This window comes from Sprattus sprattus (assembly GCF_963457725.1).
Source record: "Sprattus sprattus genome assembly, chromosome: 17".
Classification (NCBI taxonomy): Eukaryota; Metazoa; Chordata; class Actinopteri; order Clupeiformes; family Clupeidae; genus Sprattus; species Sprattus sprattus.
This window is the reverse complement of record NC_137915.1, coordinates 14,991,652-15,007,298: the sequence shown is the minus strand read 5'-3', so window position 1 is coordinate 15,007,298 and position 15,647 is coordinate 14,991,652. Positions and strand designations below refer to the sequence as shown.

At 47.2% G+C, this 15,647-nt stretch overlaps 1 protein-coding gene across 3 annotated transcripts in view; it reads right to left on the bottom strand.

Annotated features, from left to right (window-relative positions):
• The window catches only part of arfgef1 (ADP-ribosylation factor guanine nucleotide-exchange factor 1 (brefeldin A-inhibited)), a 65,574-nt gene that overhangs the window by 11,243 nt on the left and 38,684 nt on the right, over window positions 1–15,647 (bottom strand). For 2 of the 3 annotated variants that reach the window (XM_080855603.1, XM_080855605.1), the window contains 15 exons: window positions 13,753–13,904; window positions 12,819–12,947; window positions 11,601–11,759; window positions 10,899–11,043; window positions 10,179–10,269; window positions 10,022–10,062; window positions 9,401–9,570; window positions 8,692–8,843; window positions 6,829–7,001; window positions 6,085–6,245; window positions 4,719–4,849; window positions 3,704–3,833; window positions 3,356–3,491; window positions 3,014–3,152; window positions 2,164–2,233 (listed from right to left, as the gene is read on the bottom strand). In XM_080855603.1, the coding sequence (XP_080711729.1) occupies window positions 2,164–2,233; window positions 3,014–3,152; window positions 3,356–3,491; window positions 3,704–3,833; window positions 4,719–4,849; window positions 6,085–6,245; window positions 6,829–7,001; window positions 8,692–8,843; window positions 9,401–9,570; window positions 10,022–10,062; window positions 10,179–10,269; window positions 10,899–11,043; window positions 11,601–11,759; window positions 12,819–12,947; window positions 13,753–13,904 (1,979 nt within the window). The remainder of the gene's footprint in view (window positions 1–2,163; window positions 2,234–3,013; window positions 3,153–3,355; window positions 3,492–3,703; window positions 3,834–4,718; window positions 4,850–6,084; window positions 6,246–6,828; window positions 7,002–8,691; window positions 8,844–9,400; window positions 9,571–10,021; window positions 10,063–10,178; window positions 10,270–10,898; window positions 11,044–11,600; window positions 11,760–12,818; window positions 12,948–13,752; window positions 13,905–15,647) is intronic. The other variant, XM_080855604.1, reaches the window with a different exon arrangement.

Here is a 15,647-nt window from a genome sequence, read left to right as displayed (position 1 = left end):
CCCCGATGCCGCCAGCCCCGGCGAAGAAGGCAGCCCCGATGCCGCCAGCCCCGGCGAAGAAGGCAGCCCCGATGCCGCCAGCCCCGGCGAAGAAGGCAGCCCCGATGCCGCCAGCCCCGGCGAAGAAGGCAGCCCCGATGCCGCCAGCCCAAGTGAACCAGGCAGTCCATGTGCTGGGACTGCCCCAGGCGCTCCTGGCCCCGTCCCAGGCACCCTTGCCCCTGTCTCCTCTGTCCTAGGTTCCACAGTCCCAGTATCCAGTGCTGCCAGCCTCGGTGAACCTGGCTGTCCCGGTGCCGAGGCAACCCCAGCGACTGGTCCTGCAACCCCAGCGACTGGTCCTGCAACCCCAGCGACTGGTCCTGCAACCCCAGCCACCGCAGGTGCTACAACCCTGACCTCATCCTCTGACGGGGTCTTCCAGTTCCTGGCCAAGGAGAGGCATCTTGGTCTCCTCAGCTCCATCAAGGCTTCCAGTCGCCTGTCAGACCGTTTGCCTCGTCCTGGTCGTCCACCCGACAAGATTCTGCCTCGCTGTGGCCATCCGCCCGGCCGGCCACCAGACACACTGCCTCGATGTGGACGCCCGCACGGCCGCCCACCAGACACACTGCCTCGATGTGGACGCCCGCACGGCCGCCCACCAGACACACTGCCTCGATGTGGACGCCCGCACGGCCGCCCACCAGACACACTGCCTCGATGTGGACGCCCGCACGGCCGCCCACCAGACACTTTGCCCTTGCTTGGCCGCCCGCCCGGCCGCCCACCAGACACTCTGACCCTGCTGAGTCCCCGCCGTCCTGGCTCCTTACCCTGGACCCCCCCCACCCACCCGGTATGGACTTCTAGAGTTTTCTTTGGGTCGTCTGGAAGCCGACCCTTAGAGGGGGGGTTCTGTCAGGACTTTGGGCGGCGATTGCCGTAATTTGGCAAATTGACGGCATCTAGTGGCCAAAAGGACATTTTACTTTATGTTTGTGTTCACATGTGCCTTTGTTTCTCGTTATGTGCCCTCACCTGTTCCCAATTGTGTGCCCTCACCTGTTTCCCATTGTGTGCCCTCCTCTAACTATGTGCCCTCACCTTTAAATACCTGGTTAGTTTCCCTGCTCTGTCTCTGGTCGTTGTATTGTCTTTGTTCCCCATGGTTGAGAGAAGTGCTCTCAAGCGCCATAGTTTTGTAGTGCTCTCAAGCACATTGTTTTGTAGTGCTCTCAAGCACATTGTTTTGTAGTGCTCTCAAGCACATTAGTAGTATTTAGTTTATGGCCTTTTGCCCTGTTCTTGATTTTCTGTGTTTTTGTAGTTTCTTCTTTCGAGGAATCTTGTGTTTTTTGAAAATAAAAGGAAACTAAACTCCAAACGACATCCTGCAACTGGGTCCTGTCTGTAGCCCACTGGGTTAAGCGCTGGTTCCCCAAATCCAGCAACTCAGGTCTCATCCCTGAGCAGCCCCTGACAAGAAGACATTTTGGTGTTATGAATACGTGCCGAAGAAGGAGGAGAAATTGCTTCTTTTGAAACACACACACACACACACACACACACACACACACACACACACACACACACACACACACACATTTGAACCTTGACATTTTTTTGTTATGATTAAGGACTTGACCCTTTCTGATCATTTCAGTGTCTTCTTTGACTTACTGATCACTCCGGAGGTTTTCAAATAAGTTCTGTAAACGATAGTTCTAGTGCTCAGTTTATGGAGGCCATGGCCAACCGTGACTGCATAGATGTGCTCCTGGATAACTTCAGCTGGAATATTTGTGTAGTGTCATGGATGTTGTTGCACCGGTAAAAGTCAACAAAACTTTGAGCAAAGAGAAAGCCCCATGGAGAAACACCCTGACAGTAAAAGCCTTGAAAAGAGATTGCAGGAAAGCTGAACGCAAATGAAGAAAAACTAAACTTCAAATCCACTATGAGCTCTATAAACAAAACCTTCATATCATATGCATATCACATTGAATTGCGTCTGTGTATTAAATGTGCTGTAGAAATAGACTTGCCTTACCTAAGCTCTGCTTGGTTTAACTACTTTGCAATGCACCATTCTCTGTTACTTGGTTACAGAAATATAACCAGGCCAGTATATACTTCACGTGAAGACATTTTATGAAAAAGATTTGATATTTCTTGACGTACCAGCTGCTTGTCAGAGTCCAGATGTGTGATATGATCGCCTTCAGCTCCGACTGGCCTCCATGTTAAGAGCCTGAGAATTTGAGAAAACAGAAAAGAAATTACTTGGATTGTGATAGTCAACATAAGACCTTAAACAGTCGACAACAAAGACAAGCATTTGTGGCACTGATGGACGTCTCAGTGGATTTCTGTCTGCGTTATGTGATGTGATGTGACATACAGGACTTCACTCACTCAATGATCTGCCCTTGGACTTCACTCACTCAATGATCTGCCCTTGGACCTACAGGATCTGCCCTCGGACTTCACTCACTCAAGGATCTGCCCTTGGACGGACAGGACCTCTGTCTACGTAATCTGCCCTTGGACGCATAGGATCTGGGTCATCATCCTTGGACCTACAGGATTGAGTGATCTGCAGTTGGACGGACAGGACTTCTGTCTGCGTGATCTGCCCTTGGACGCATAGGATCTGCCTGATCTGCCCTTGGACGCATAGGACTTCACTCACTCAATGTTTTGGCCGTCTGATTTTAAGGGTTTATTTAAGCCTCCCTGTTACGAGCCTTAGAGTCAGTTTACATGGCAGGAAAGGGCTGACTTAAACTCAGTACTTCACTCAATACAAAGGGCATAGCACTTGAGCCCTTGACTTGAATGTATGGCTGAATCGGCCCTGTTGTTTAACTCTGTTTCTCAACTGGTGAATCATTCTGAACGGGTCCCAGAGAGTGTGTGTTGCCTCGGGACTTTAATTCTAGGCCATAAAAATTGGGTCGAAACTTAATAACCATGGAAAATGGTGGATCTCCGGGCCAGGCCAGTTGAGAAGCATTGGATGAACTCTTACGCGTGCGGGATGGTGGTCTTGAAGATGTCCAGCATGCAGTTGCAGGTCTTGTCCCAGGTCTCGAGACTGAACTTCTCCCCGTTCAGGATAACCACATTCTCCAGACAGTTGGTGCCTGATCTAGCCAGCTGCTCGTTATCTGCAATGGAACCAGAGCAGATGCAAGACCTGTGAGATGGAGTCTCCAAAACCATGGTTACCCATGACCGCACAAGATGATGATCTGATCTGCTCCAGAGGCTTAACGGGTAGAATAAGGTGCTGACAATACCAAGGTCATGCGTTTCATACCCAAGGTCATGCATTTGATACCCAGGGAGTGAACATATATATTCTGCTCACCTTGCTGGACACACCAGTAGAGCTGGGCAAGGATGTCATCGAAGAGGACGTTGCTGAGGGACTCGAAGTACTGCGTGAACACGTCACAGATGGCATACAGTGCATGGTTGCAGGTCGTGGTCATCCACTCTGCCTTCTATAGGTGCAGACAAACAGGATGCATTTTAAAATGACAGAATTAAATGTACATTCTTTTTAACTTAAAAAGCTGAATCAATTTGAATCAATGAACTATACTCTCTCTCTTGCTCGACATTGCATGCATCAACGCTTCCTTCTTGTTTGTGAGCTTTATTTGTGTCTGACTGATTTGTGTGCAATGCGGAGCTAAAATCTCCAATCACTAGCCTCTGTTTGCTGCTCGGGTAACTTCATGTTGTCAAAGATCCTGAAGACTATCCTGAACAGGTCCTGCCACCAGTGCTTCTCGAAGGTGTGTCCGTAGGTCTTCATGATCTCAAACATCACGGTCAAGCCCCTGTGCATCAAACATAGACAAACCATGTATGACATGATGGTAAAACGTCCCCCTTATAAACATCCCAGAGGGGCTCCACAAACTGGATGTTTTAGCACATCTGATTTTATGGGTTCATTTAAAACCCAGCTGTTCACAAAGCCATAAAGAGCAGAAGAGTTCCTGTTTAAAACCTGACAGACTAAACATGCAAAAGGACAAGAGGAGACAAAGCCTGGCTGGTGCTCACATCCTGCAGTACAGCTTAGATGTAGTGCTTATGTGATTATCTGTCTTGAAAAGCCTCTGTGTCTGTATTGAGTGGGTAGCGTTTTATTTTTTTCAGACAAATATTCATCTAAGCTTTGGGTGTGAAACCATAGAATTTGAAACCGATAGGGACATTGATTATTGATTAAATAAATGATATGCATTAGATGCATTTAAGCACTACACAGTAATAAGCTAATGTCATTGAGGTTCCCAGCATAGTGTACATTATTTATTAAGAAGAACGTTGCCTATGTACGCCAATTCTGAAACACTCTGTTGGAGTTCTTCGGGGTAGTACTGTGTTATTTCCATCTCCATATTTTATTTCACTCTCACCTGTGTCTATCAAAATACACAAGTGGCCTCCCACCCAGCTCACCCACTCAAATTGAATAACAGACAGCACTTTTACAAAGCGTCCTAAAATAGATGCGTGAATGGGACTGTTATTACACCTCATACCCAGTGGGATACTGAGTACACCCAACATCATGTTTCAATCCTAAAATTAGAGTGCAGGTTTTTTTTATAACACTGCATGAGGGAGCACTTGTGGTGATGATGTGTAATGGGGTAAATTGCAGTGTGTGAGTGTGAGCACTTAGATACGGTGGAGGGGTGCTCTCTCATTACCTGGTTCTGACGTCCAGCTTGCACCTGTTGATGATGCAGGAGAGCTCGAAGAGGATGGGGAACCAGCCCCGCACCCACACCCGGTCCTCAGGGGCCACATTCATGTCATCACTGGTGTAGTCTTTGAACGACTGTCAGAGAAACAGAGAGAGAGAGAGGAGATGAACGGAGGGAGGGAGGGTGGGAGGGAGAGAGAAGGAGGGAGAATGGAGGATGAAAGAGAAGCGGAAAGAAATAAAGGTAGCCTCAAAGAAAAAAAGAAAGAAAGAAGGAAAGAAAGAAGGATAGAAAGATCAGAGGAAGGAAGGAAGAAAATAAGAGGATGACAAATAAGGATGAGAGTGGGCAAAGATAGGGTGTGGGTGAGTGAAAGTAAGAGAAAGAGTATAAGAGAGAGAGAGAGAGAGAGAGAGAGAGAGAGAGAGAGAGAGAGAGAGAGAGAGAGAAGATCCCTCCAAATGATGCAGAGGGTGGAGTGAATAAGTAAATAAATGGAGAGAAACCCACACTAAGCCGTATTTACAGATCACTGGAGGTTTCCACTCAATCTGGCCAGCCAGCCCACGCATACACTCTCACTCTCTCACACACACAAACACACACAGCCCTCTATCACACCAGCAGTAGCAGTAGCCTTCTATGGCTGAAATCCCTAATCCCCACTCAGAAGCATCAACCATGCGACAGGGCTGCCTTCTAAAGCACGCTAAAGCACACCAAATCAGCCCATTCCCGCTAGCTGCTACAGCAGTCCAATCGAAAACTGTGAGCACATCACAGCCCAGTCACAACACTGTGTAGCGTAGCACAGCCCAGTCACATCAATGCGCAGCGTGTCACAGCAGAGCCCAGTCACAGCAACGCGTAGTGTAGCACAGCACAGCATAGTCACAGCACTGCATAGCGTAGCATGGCACAGCCCAGTCACAGCACTGCGTAGCGTAGCACAGCACAGCCCAGCCAAGTCACAGACTGAGACATAGTTTAACATGCTGCAAGGCTGGCTACTATTTCCTATTCGAACATGGTCCCTCAATTTCCCTGAGGTGCTATGTCAATTTAATTAAGCTCAAATGTTTTCATTTTTTTTGTTTTCTGACGCTGCTTTTAATTTAGATTTTAGAGTAGCTCTAATAGAGGATGGACTCGAGTCAGTAATCTTGATGATAATTATTCATGCATCTACTTACTTATTAAACATGATCAGAAACATAATCTCAGTAGAGAACACAATCCAATAGCGCCGTACAGGGAGAGTCAAAAGGACGCAATAAGCTCCCTGGTAGCCTCCCAGCGCTAACAATTAAGCTGCTCTGAGATCAGTAAAGGTGGTAATTCCAGCACTCCCAGTCCCTGCAGCACTGACCTGCGGTCGGTCGGACACATATTTGGCGCAGTGCCGGATCAGGCGGATGGCCTCCATGCTGGTGTCGGGGAAGGAGGCGTTGCAGGCGAACTCAGACAGGCACTTCACAGCGTCCTGGAAGGAGTCGATGGTGGCCAGGAAGTGCTTCTCAAATACATTCGCTGTTGACGGAAAAGTCAGTTACTGGGTAGTTTAGGCAGCCACGCGCTGCCACGCACAGAAACATCAAAGTGAAAGAGGTTCTTTTCAACCAGTACTTCCGCCCCGAAGGACTTACATCAAAGAGAAATACTCTACAAACAGCATGTGAAATTGTACGTCATAACGATCAAGCATTAAAGGAAACCATAAAGTATATGAACCACACCAACACATCACTTTAAGCCTGCATGCTCGAACATTACTCTTACTAGTTGGGATAAAAGCATGCAGCGCTGTAGGGAAGGCAGAGGGATGTAACTGAACTAAATCTCTGATGAATATATGTTCTCATTTACTGATTCAGATCACACATATCTAAAGACATTCAACGTGCACGGATAGCTCAAATATTATCAGTGTGTGAGCATCAGTGTGTGCACGCAAGTTGTCTCACATGGTACCAGACTCTATGGATGCAATCTTGCCCTGTCGACACAGATTACTTAGCAGTATACACTAATAAGTTCATTGAGGTTTCCAGCATAGTGGACATTATTTATACAGAAGAACGTTGCCTATGTACATTGTCTGTGCTCTACTCACTGACGATGTGGCCGGTGGTCTGGAAGGCCAGCTCCACGATGCTCTCGTCCTGGTCGGAGGCGGCCAGGTGGAACACGGAGAAGATGTTCTTCCAGCCGGAGCGGATGTTGCCGGCCTGGGAGTTCACCATCTGAGCGATGCAGCGCACCACCATGTCCCTGATGGTGGGAGATCTGAGGGAGAGAGGGGGATGGGGGGTGAGGAGGAGAGAGAGGGAGAGGGGTCAGTGCTGACATGTCATCTCTTAAGATGAGAAGCTCTCTTTTCTACTGAGGAGCTCATGGGAATGTGTCTGTCTCTATATGATGGCTACAGACAGTTTGATGACAGAGAAAGATCAAGAGAGGGAGAAAGGGGATAGAACAGAAAGAGGGGGGGATAAAACAGATGGGGGGGGAGGTGGGGGTAGAAGAGAGAGGGAATAGAACAGAAAGAGGGGGGCAAAAGAATACTGGGGAGAGAAAGCCATACAGGTGACAGAAAGGCTGAGGAGAATGGCGGGGCTTGCTTGATTATTTCTCAAGAGCTCTGATAAATAGAGGCCTGGCAGTTCAGAGAGCTCACACAACCTAGCCAAACCCAAACACACCACACACACCACACACACACACACACACACACACACAAACTGCAGGGGCCTGACTGACCTCACAAACACACACTGCGAGGCCTGACTGACCTCACACCACCCCTCACTCTCCATACACAATCTCTTTTTATCTCCCATTCTCTCTCGCCATCTCCGCCTCCCTCTCCCTCCCTCTCTCTCTACCTCCATCCTCCTCTCTCCCCATCTCTGCCTCACTCACTCACACACTCTACAGTAAGTGCAGTTATTCTGTACACGTTTCTATTCAAACATCCCGGCCCTGCTCACACTAAATCATCTCTTTTGAAGCCGCAACCAAAGGGAGTGCATGTCTGTGTGTGGGTGTGTGTTTGTCTAAGTGAGTGTGTGTGGGTGTGTGTGAGTGTGTGTGTGTGTGTGTGTGTGTGTTTGTCTAAGTGAGTGTGTGTTTGTCTAAGTGAGTGTGTGTGTGTGTGTGTTAAAGACTGCAGTGTCTGATGAGGTGTTTGCCTTCAGATGGTGTCTTGCTGTCTGGCGGTGCCTCTGAGCTCAGGAGCGTGACTGGGCTCCTGCTGACTTCACACACTGGGCTAAGCTTCCGTGCTAACACATCTGTAGCCCCTACAGCCACAACAGCAGCTGACTCACCCAATCCCACATGGGCACTGTCCTTAAAGGAGTTAGCCGACGGTACATAAAAAGACTGCTGTCCTTTAAGTTTAGTTTAGTAAACTACTGAACCTAGACTGTATGCAACAATTTGCCACTTTTTTCTTTAAAGATTTATTTTGGGCTTTCAAGGGTGACAGGAAATGAGCTTGAGAAAAGATGTAAGGAGTGGGATCGGGAAATGACCGCGGGTCGGACTCGAACCCAGGTCCCCGTGGGCCTGTTCATGGTTGGCGCTGCTGCCAATTTGCCACTTTTTGAAGCATGTCGTTATAAGCTACTGCTACTGCTACTGCTACATCGATAACAAACATCTTTATTTAGCGTTTTTTTTTTAAGCGGGGGCGGGAGAAGGGAACGCCACGATAGTAAGTAGAGTTCACTAGGCCCCATTATAAAAGCTTGCACCTGAGCCGGTCGTAACTACCTTATGCCACTGTGACCATATGCCAGGAAAATCTATTTAAAGAATGTAGTAGCTTATAACAACATGCTTCAAAAAGTGGCGTATTTCTTAGTCTCTCTCTCTCTCTCTCTCTCTCTCTCTCTCTCCTTCTCTAGGGTGCATGTTTTATTTATTAGAGAGTAATGCATCTCTGGGTCTCTCTCTTGTTTTTGTCTTTCACCTGTTCTTCTTCATGATGTGCTCAAACGGCCGCAGGAAGTCCTTCTGGAAGCGGAAGTTGGCCAGCTCCCCCTTCTCTAGAAACTTCATGGACAGCTGCCTGAGAGAGTCCACAGCAAAGATGGCCACATCCTCATTGGGATTACAACCAACCTGAGGAGAGGGATAGAGAGAGATGAGACACATTAACACAAATCTTGTTTTTATTCTCTTTAACACATCACTCACGTCTGGGCTTGTCAAACACTTCCTCTTAATCGCTCACTTTCACCACTTGTTCACTCTATCTCTGTCTTTCTCTCACACACACCTTATAAAGACATACTCACACTGCTCTGAAACAAACCTGCTATCTCTCACACACACACACACACACACACACACAGCTCTGAAACAAACCCGCTCTCTCACACACACACACACACACACACACACACACACAGCTCTGAAACAAACCTGCTCTCTCTCTCTCACACACACAGACACACACAGACACACACACACACACACACACACACACACACACACACACACACACACACACAGCTCTGAAACAAACCCTAGCTGAATAAAAGATGCCTCTGCTCCTCTGAGCACCACCACACTCACCACCAGAAGAATACGCAAACACATCCAACCTTTTTCCCCCTGTTCTACTATTGAGACAGGCACTCAGGATCTAAGCAGCGGGGAACAGAGAGGACTGTTACCCTGTTAAAATGGTCTCCGATGACTTCCCAGATCCTGGACCACTGCAGGCGGATGCGGCCCATGTTGTAGTAGGAGATCTCCACGATCTTCTGCAAGCTGAACATGCGGGGGTGTGTAGGCGAGGCCAGCTCATCCATGGACACGGCGCACAGCCAACGCACAAAGTCCACTAGGGAGAGGGGAAGCCCAATCACGTCATATTGGTTCTGATGACTGCGTGGCGTGTGAAAGTGAACACTACTGAATGGCTTATGTGGTTCTTTTATACATTCATATTCACACATAGATTCCATTGAGGGCCCATTACATCTCTATGAAGGATTGTTAAATAAAGTAAAACTCATCTGGATTCAGACGATCAAATGTCATGTGTTGTGGAATATTACTAAACAGTTCTAACACTTTTGTTACATTTGTGCACATTCATACAGACACTTCCATGTCCACTGCCATCCTTACAATTTCCGCACGTCATCAATGATTATTAAATAAATGTAATCAAACTGATAATTTCTCATGGGTAGTGGAATTTGCTTTGGTTTAATTTCTTCTGTAAAAGTCATACAGTGTAATGTACCATGCTGCAAAGTGGTGTAATACACAAACTGTTATGCTCTTACCAATTGCGTTTCCGTCCAGTCTGGTGGAGCCCGTAAATATCCTACAACGAGACCAGCCCAAAAAATGTGTCAGTGTTAATTAACAACAGTTAGCCAAAGCTGTACAGTACGTGCAGCAGAAATCAGTCATGTGTGAGCCACTGCACAGTCTCCATACCTGTCAACAGCCACCACCACGCTCTGGGAGCTGGTCTCTCCGATGGACTCCTGGATGCAGGCGATCTGCTTGCGGTCCACATTCCCTCCTACTGGGGACCAAACGACAAGTCAGGCAGATGAGAGCAGAGTCATTAAGTCGCCATGGTATCAGACATCTAGCACACACCCCCCTCTGTGAGGGATGAGAGAGGGAAAGCAGGGCTGCTGCATCAAAGTGGAGGAGGAATGTTCACTCGCTCTGAACTCTCCCTTTGATAAAGTGCTAACACCATGGAGCCCTGTTTTACACAGTCTTACATGGATGCCATACTTAACAGGGCAAAATCAAAATGACTAACTTACTTTCGTATCCAAATCACCAAAGACTTATAAAACCTACAGGTCACCTAACTGTATACTGGGATACTTATGCAGTGTGCTGTATGTCCACATGCTGCACTGCATCTGTTTGCATGTTCCATGCTGTGAACTGTGTGGTGTGTATTTGAGTGAACTGTGTGTGTGTGTGTGTATGTCTTGTAAGTATATTTGTGTGCATGTAAGCATGTTTTTGGTGGTTTGTGTATGGTGTGTTTCTGTATGTGTCCGACACTTACCCAGCCCCGGGTATTCGTCAGAGCTGTGTTCCTTGGCGCTGGCGTGTCATATTGTGTGTGTGTGTGTGTGTGTGTGTGTGTGTGTGTGTGTGTGTGTGTGTGTGTGTGTGTCCGACACTAACCTAGCCCCAGGTATTCGTCGGAGTTCTGTTCCTTGGTGCTGGTGATGAAGCCCTCTTTCCCCCGCACCGTTCCTGAGATGTAGCGAGCCTTCACCCCAGTACCGATGAGCTGGGCCAGCTCCAGCTGACTGATACACTTCAGGATCTACAGGGAACGCCAGGAGAACAGTACTTTAGACTCAACTCAGAACACATAGAACCAAACTTTAGACTCAACTCAGAACAGGAACACACACACACACACACACACACACACACACACACACACACACACACACACACAAAGCTGACTGACACACTGCAGGATCTGCACTTGACACTCAACTCGAATCAAGGTTCTAGACTTAATGGTTCTTGAGGCTGATGTGTGCAGTATTAACTATTAGTAACAGCACTACCATCCCTATGCTAAAGCATCCCCTAATATCAAGTAAATGAGCTTCCATGTCTCTGTATACCAAAGGGAGATAGAAAATCCAATATCCAATATGTATTATATCTTTTTTTAGGTTTTGTGTTCTATGTGGAGTGCAAAGTTTACTTTTTCATTAGCCACTTGTTCCAGTGTTTAAATAACATTAAATCACTGAGACAATTGACTACCAACAAATACCACCATACGGTCTATATTTCTGACACTCCAGAGCAGAGAGCTGGTTTGAAATGTTGAAGGGCAAGGCTAAAGTGACTGCCTCGGCTGACCTCGAGCCATGAGTTGCCCAGGTAGTTTCCGTCGGTGTGAGCGACGGTGATGAGGGTCTTGATTGTGTCGATGTTCTTCTGCTTCATCTCTGTGATGCCCGAACTGGCCGTCAGCAGGGTGAAGCGGGCCAGAGCCTGGACGTACGCATCACGCTCCAACTACAGGAGGGGAGAGAGAGGGGAGAGAGAGAGGGAGAGAGGGAAGACAGAGAGAGGGGGGAGAGGGGAGTACACCAGTAGAAACCCAGTTCAATAACATATTTAGCTTGGATATTCATCAGAGAAGTAAGTGCTAAGTGAATACTGATTTGTATTCGGGTGTGTTATTCCCAATGTAACTTAGGTTCACAGAATGAGAGAAGGCACTGATCACGATTACGTCATTAATAATCATATTTCACATAACATTTTTCGAGAGAGGTTTAGACAACACTAAACAACGGCGCTAAACCACATTTCATTTCTAATGTATTTAAAATGATGCTGTCCCATTATCAGCTAATGCCAGTTCTGCCAGAGGTGTCTTTAATCTTTGAACCCATCACACATGATAACCCCGCCCACAGCCTCTGCAACCTCTGCAAATTTCTGGGCTGGTTATTAAGTGAATTAAGGCCTCGTATTCCTGCTGCTCCCACCGTTGAGTGACAGGCCGTCACATCTTATCACTGCTGACTGGCCGGAGATGACACTAACCATTAACACTAACAGACCACTTTTGAGCGGCTCTAAACTCATTTCCCTTTGATTAGGTGTTGGGTTTTATACGCCATGCTCAAATTAGCCGTGTTCTGGTTTCACAGGAATTGGTCATGAAGATATCTAGATGACAACAACTCTGCGCAATGCTACAAAATGCGCTAGCCTGTATAGACACCCCCTACCAAACATACACAGTTTGATCACAGGCCAAACAGCTGCTGCTTACTGGGACCTGGGTGAGGTCTATCTGTCGAGACTGGGCTGCGCTGGGATGGGCTGGGCTGGGACAAGACTGGGACTGGGCTGGGACTAGGCTGGGACTGGGCTGGGACGGGCTGGGCTAGGCTGGGACTGGGCTGGGCTGGGACTAGGCTGGGACTATGCTGGGACTGGGCTGGGACTGGGCTGGGACTAGGCTGGGACTATGCTGGGACTGGGCTGGGACTAGGCTTGGACTGGGCTGGGCTGGACTGGGCTGGGACTGGGCTGGGCTGGGCTGGGATGGTATGAAGTTACCTGGATGGTGAAGATGCAAGCTATCCTGATGGCACAGCGGATGCCCTCCAGACAGAGCGATGCCACCTCCGTGTCGTCACAGTCCTGCAAGCCCACACTGAACGCAGCCAGGAAGGGCGTCCACGCCAGCTACAAAGGAGGAGGAGGAAGATGAGGAAGACGAGGAGGAAGGAGAGGAGACAAGTGAGTTTGGCCTTTATGGAGTGAGTCATCAAACTACACGGAGCACTAAACTAGCCTCCAAACTCTCCTGAGCTGAGTCAGAGAGAAAGGGTGAGGGAATCACTGAGAAAAACAACAGTACTGCGTAAATCAGTTATCAGAACAAGGAGAAAAACATCAGTGATGAAATCAGTGAACAAATCAAGGAGAAAAACTTCAATGATAAAATCAGTGAACAAATCAAGAAATCAGTGAACAAATCAAGGAGAAAAACATCAATTAACAAATCAATGAACAAATCAATAATGAAACACCACCACTGAGTGAGCATCCATAACTGGGGTGAAATGTCAAAGCCACATATCAGAAACAACTATGAGAATACCCAAAAGGAATAACATCTCTTGACTTAATACGGTATTCTATCGCTACTTTCACAAGAGTCCTTCTGTGGTGTAGTTTAAACTGATTTTAAAGGTGTCTTAAGGGTTTAAAACCTTGACCCATAAATATGGTGTTTCTGCGGGCAACGCGTGTGGGTTTATACAGTGGTGTTACTATGGGTGAGATATGCCTTGAAATATGAGAAGCATGTATGTGTGTGTGTGTGTGTGTGTGTGTGTGTGTGTGTGTGTGAACCCTACCTTAAACATGGGCCTGACATGCTCCAGGTGTGTGTGTGTGTGTGTGTGTGTGTGTGTGTGTGTGTGTGTGTGTGTGTGTGTGTGTGTGTGTGTGTGTGTGTGTGTGCCTCTGTGTGTGTGAACCCTACCTTAAACATGGGCCTGACGTGCTCCAGGTGTGTGGCGCTGGTGAAGGGGGCCTGGACGTGACTGACCGCCTCCATCAGGGCTTTGGCCGTCTTGGCCATCTGCTCCATCTCCACATTATACAGCAGCCTCCTCTGCTTTTCACTGGCCACGCCTATGCAGTACACACACACACACACAGCATTAACACAAATACACACACCACATTAACACACACAACCCACTTAATACACACACACACACACACACACACACCGTATAAACACACACACACACACACACACACACACATACACCGCATTAACACACACACACACACACACACACACACACACACACACACACACACACACACCGCATTAACACACATACACACACAGTATAAACACACACACACCGCATTAACAGACATACACCTGTACTAGAACATACACCAGTATTAAAATATAGACCTGTATTAGAACATACAGAGCTCTGCCACCCTTATGCTCCCAAATACCTATATGGCATAATGCTTTATTACACAGCAGATGGATGTCACGAACCACGCTGGGACACGGACTGTAGGCCTAGTGATGCATAACTCAAAATCCTACAATTTCTGCCTCACTTTCAGTAGTATTGCTTACTCTTCTAAAGCTCTAGATGTTATGTGGCTTCATGAGTTACACTGCAGGCACTGTGTTTCTCACTGGCCACACCGGGGACAATCTTTCCCAGGGGCACCAGGGGCAATTTAGTAATCTAGGATTAATGAAAACATGTCTCACACCTCATCTTTACTACATCTACACCTTTTAGACCGACTCCTTCCATCATGAGGAAGATACTTTAATGCTTTACATGTTATACAGCAGGAGTTTGTTTCTCGCTGGACACACCTGGGCCAGGTACAACAGCATTTCTGTAGTCCCAAACGCTACAACCTACACACTCCACACACCTGAAGTGATCAATTCCTTATCATCATCATAATGCTGTTAATGTTACAGTGACACATCCTCACTTAACATGATCTGTGTGGTGCTTAACACTGGAAGGTATCTTTCCTACTGATAAAAGGAATTAGAGCCTAGATTCAAATCAAACACAATTTTAGCACTTAATGCTTCTCTCTGACCATAGCCGATCCCCAATAACATTAAAGGCACCCAGTGCAACTTTATATAAACATTCAATGAAAAATAAACATTCAATTTCTAGTCTTTTTTACACGTAGTAAGTTTCAATAACTCCATACCATTACATATCGACATTCAAGGAGCAAAGATGAGACGTCGTTGTGTGGTGAGAACTGATAGAAAATCGTAAACAACAACAATCGCCGGTGGGGAGAGGCCATTTTTCCATTGACTGGAATCCTGCTTTATTTATTGTAGGTTACAAAAAATAAAGAAAATGGCGGCGATTGTTGTTCTTATCGATTTTCTATCAGTTCTCACCACACAACGACGTCTAATCTTTGCTCCTTGAATGTCGATATGTAATGGTATGGAGTTATTGAAACTTACTACGTGTAAAAAAGACTAGAAATTGAAAGTTGCACTGGGTGCCTTTAAGCCAACCCACACCTAAAAACAAACCCAATCCTGGCAAACACTCAGGGCTAATCGTAATAGCCACCTAGAGCATCGTGTTAATGCCCGAATCCAGCACACTCATTCATCTCGCGCAGACCGACATTCCCTCCGTATCAAAACGCTCCTGCTAAATCAGTCTGCCGAGTCACGCAGCGGGAGATGAAACCTACAGCCGATGACTCAGACGGTTGACTCACTACTCCATCAAACAGTCATTCAGCTGCGCTGCCTGTAACATCAGCTCTGACAACCCCAATCAGACATCATCAAAATAACGGTTCTCTGCTCACAGGAGGAGGAGAGGAGAGGAGGAGAGG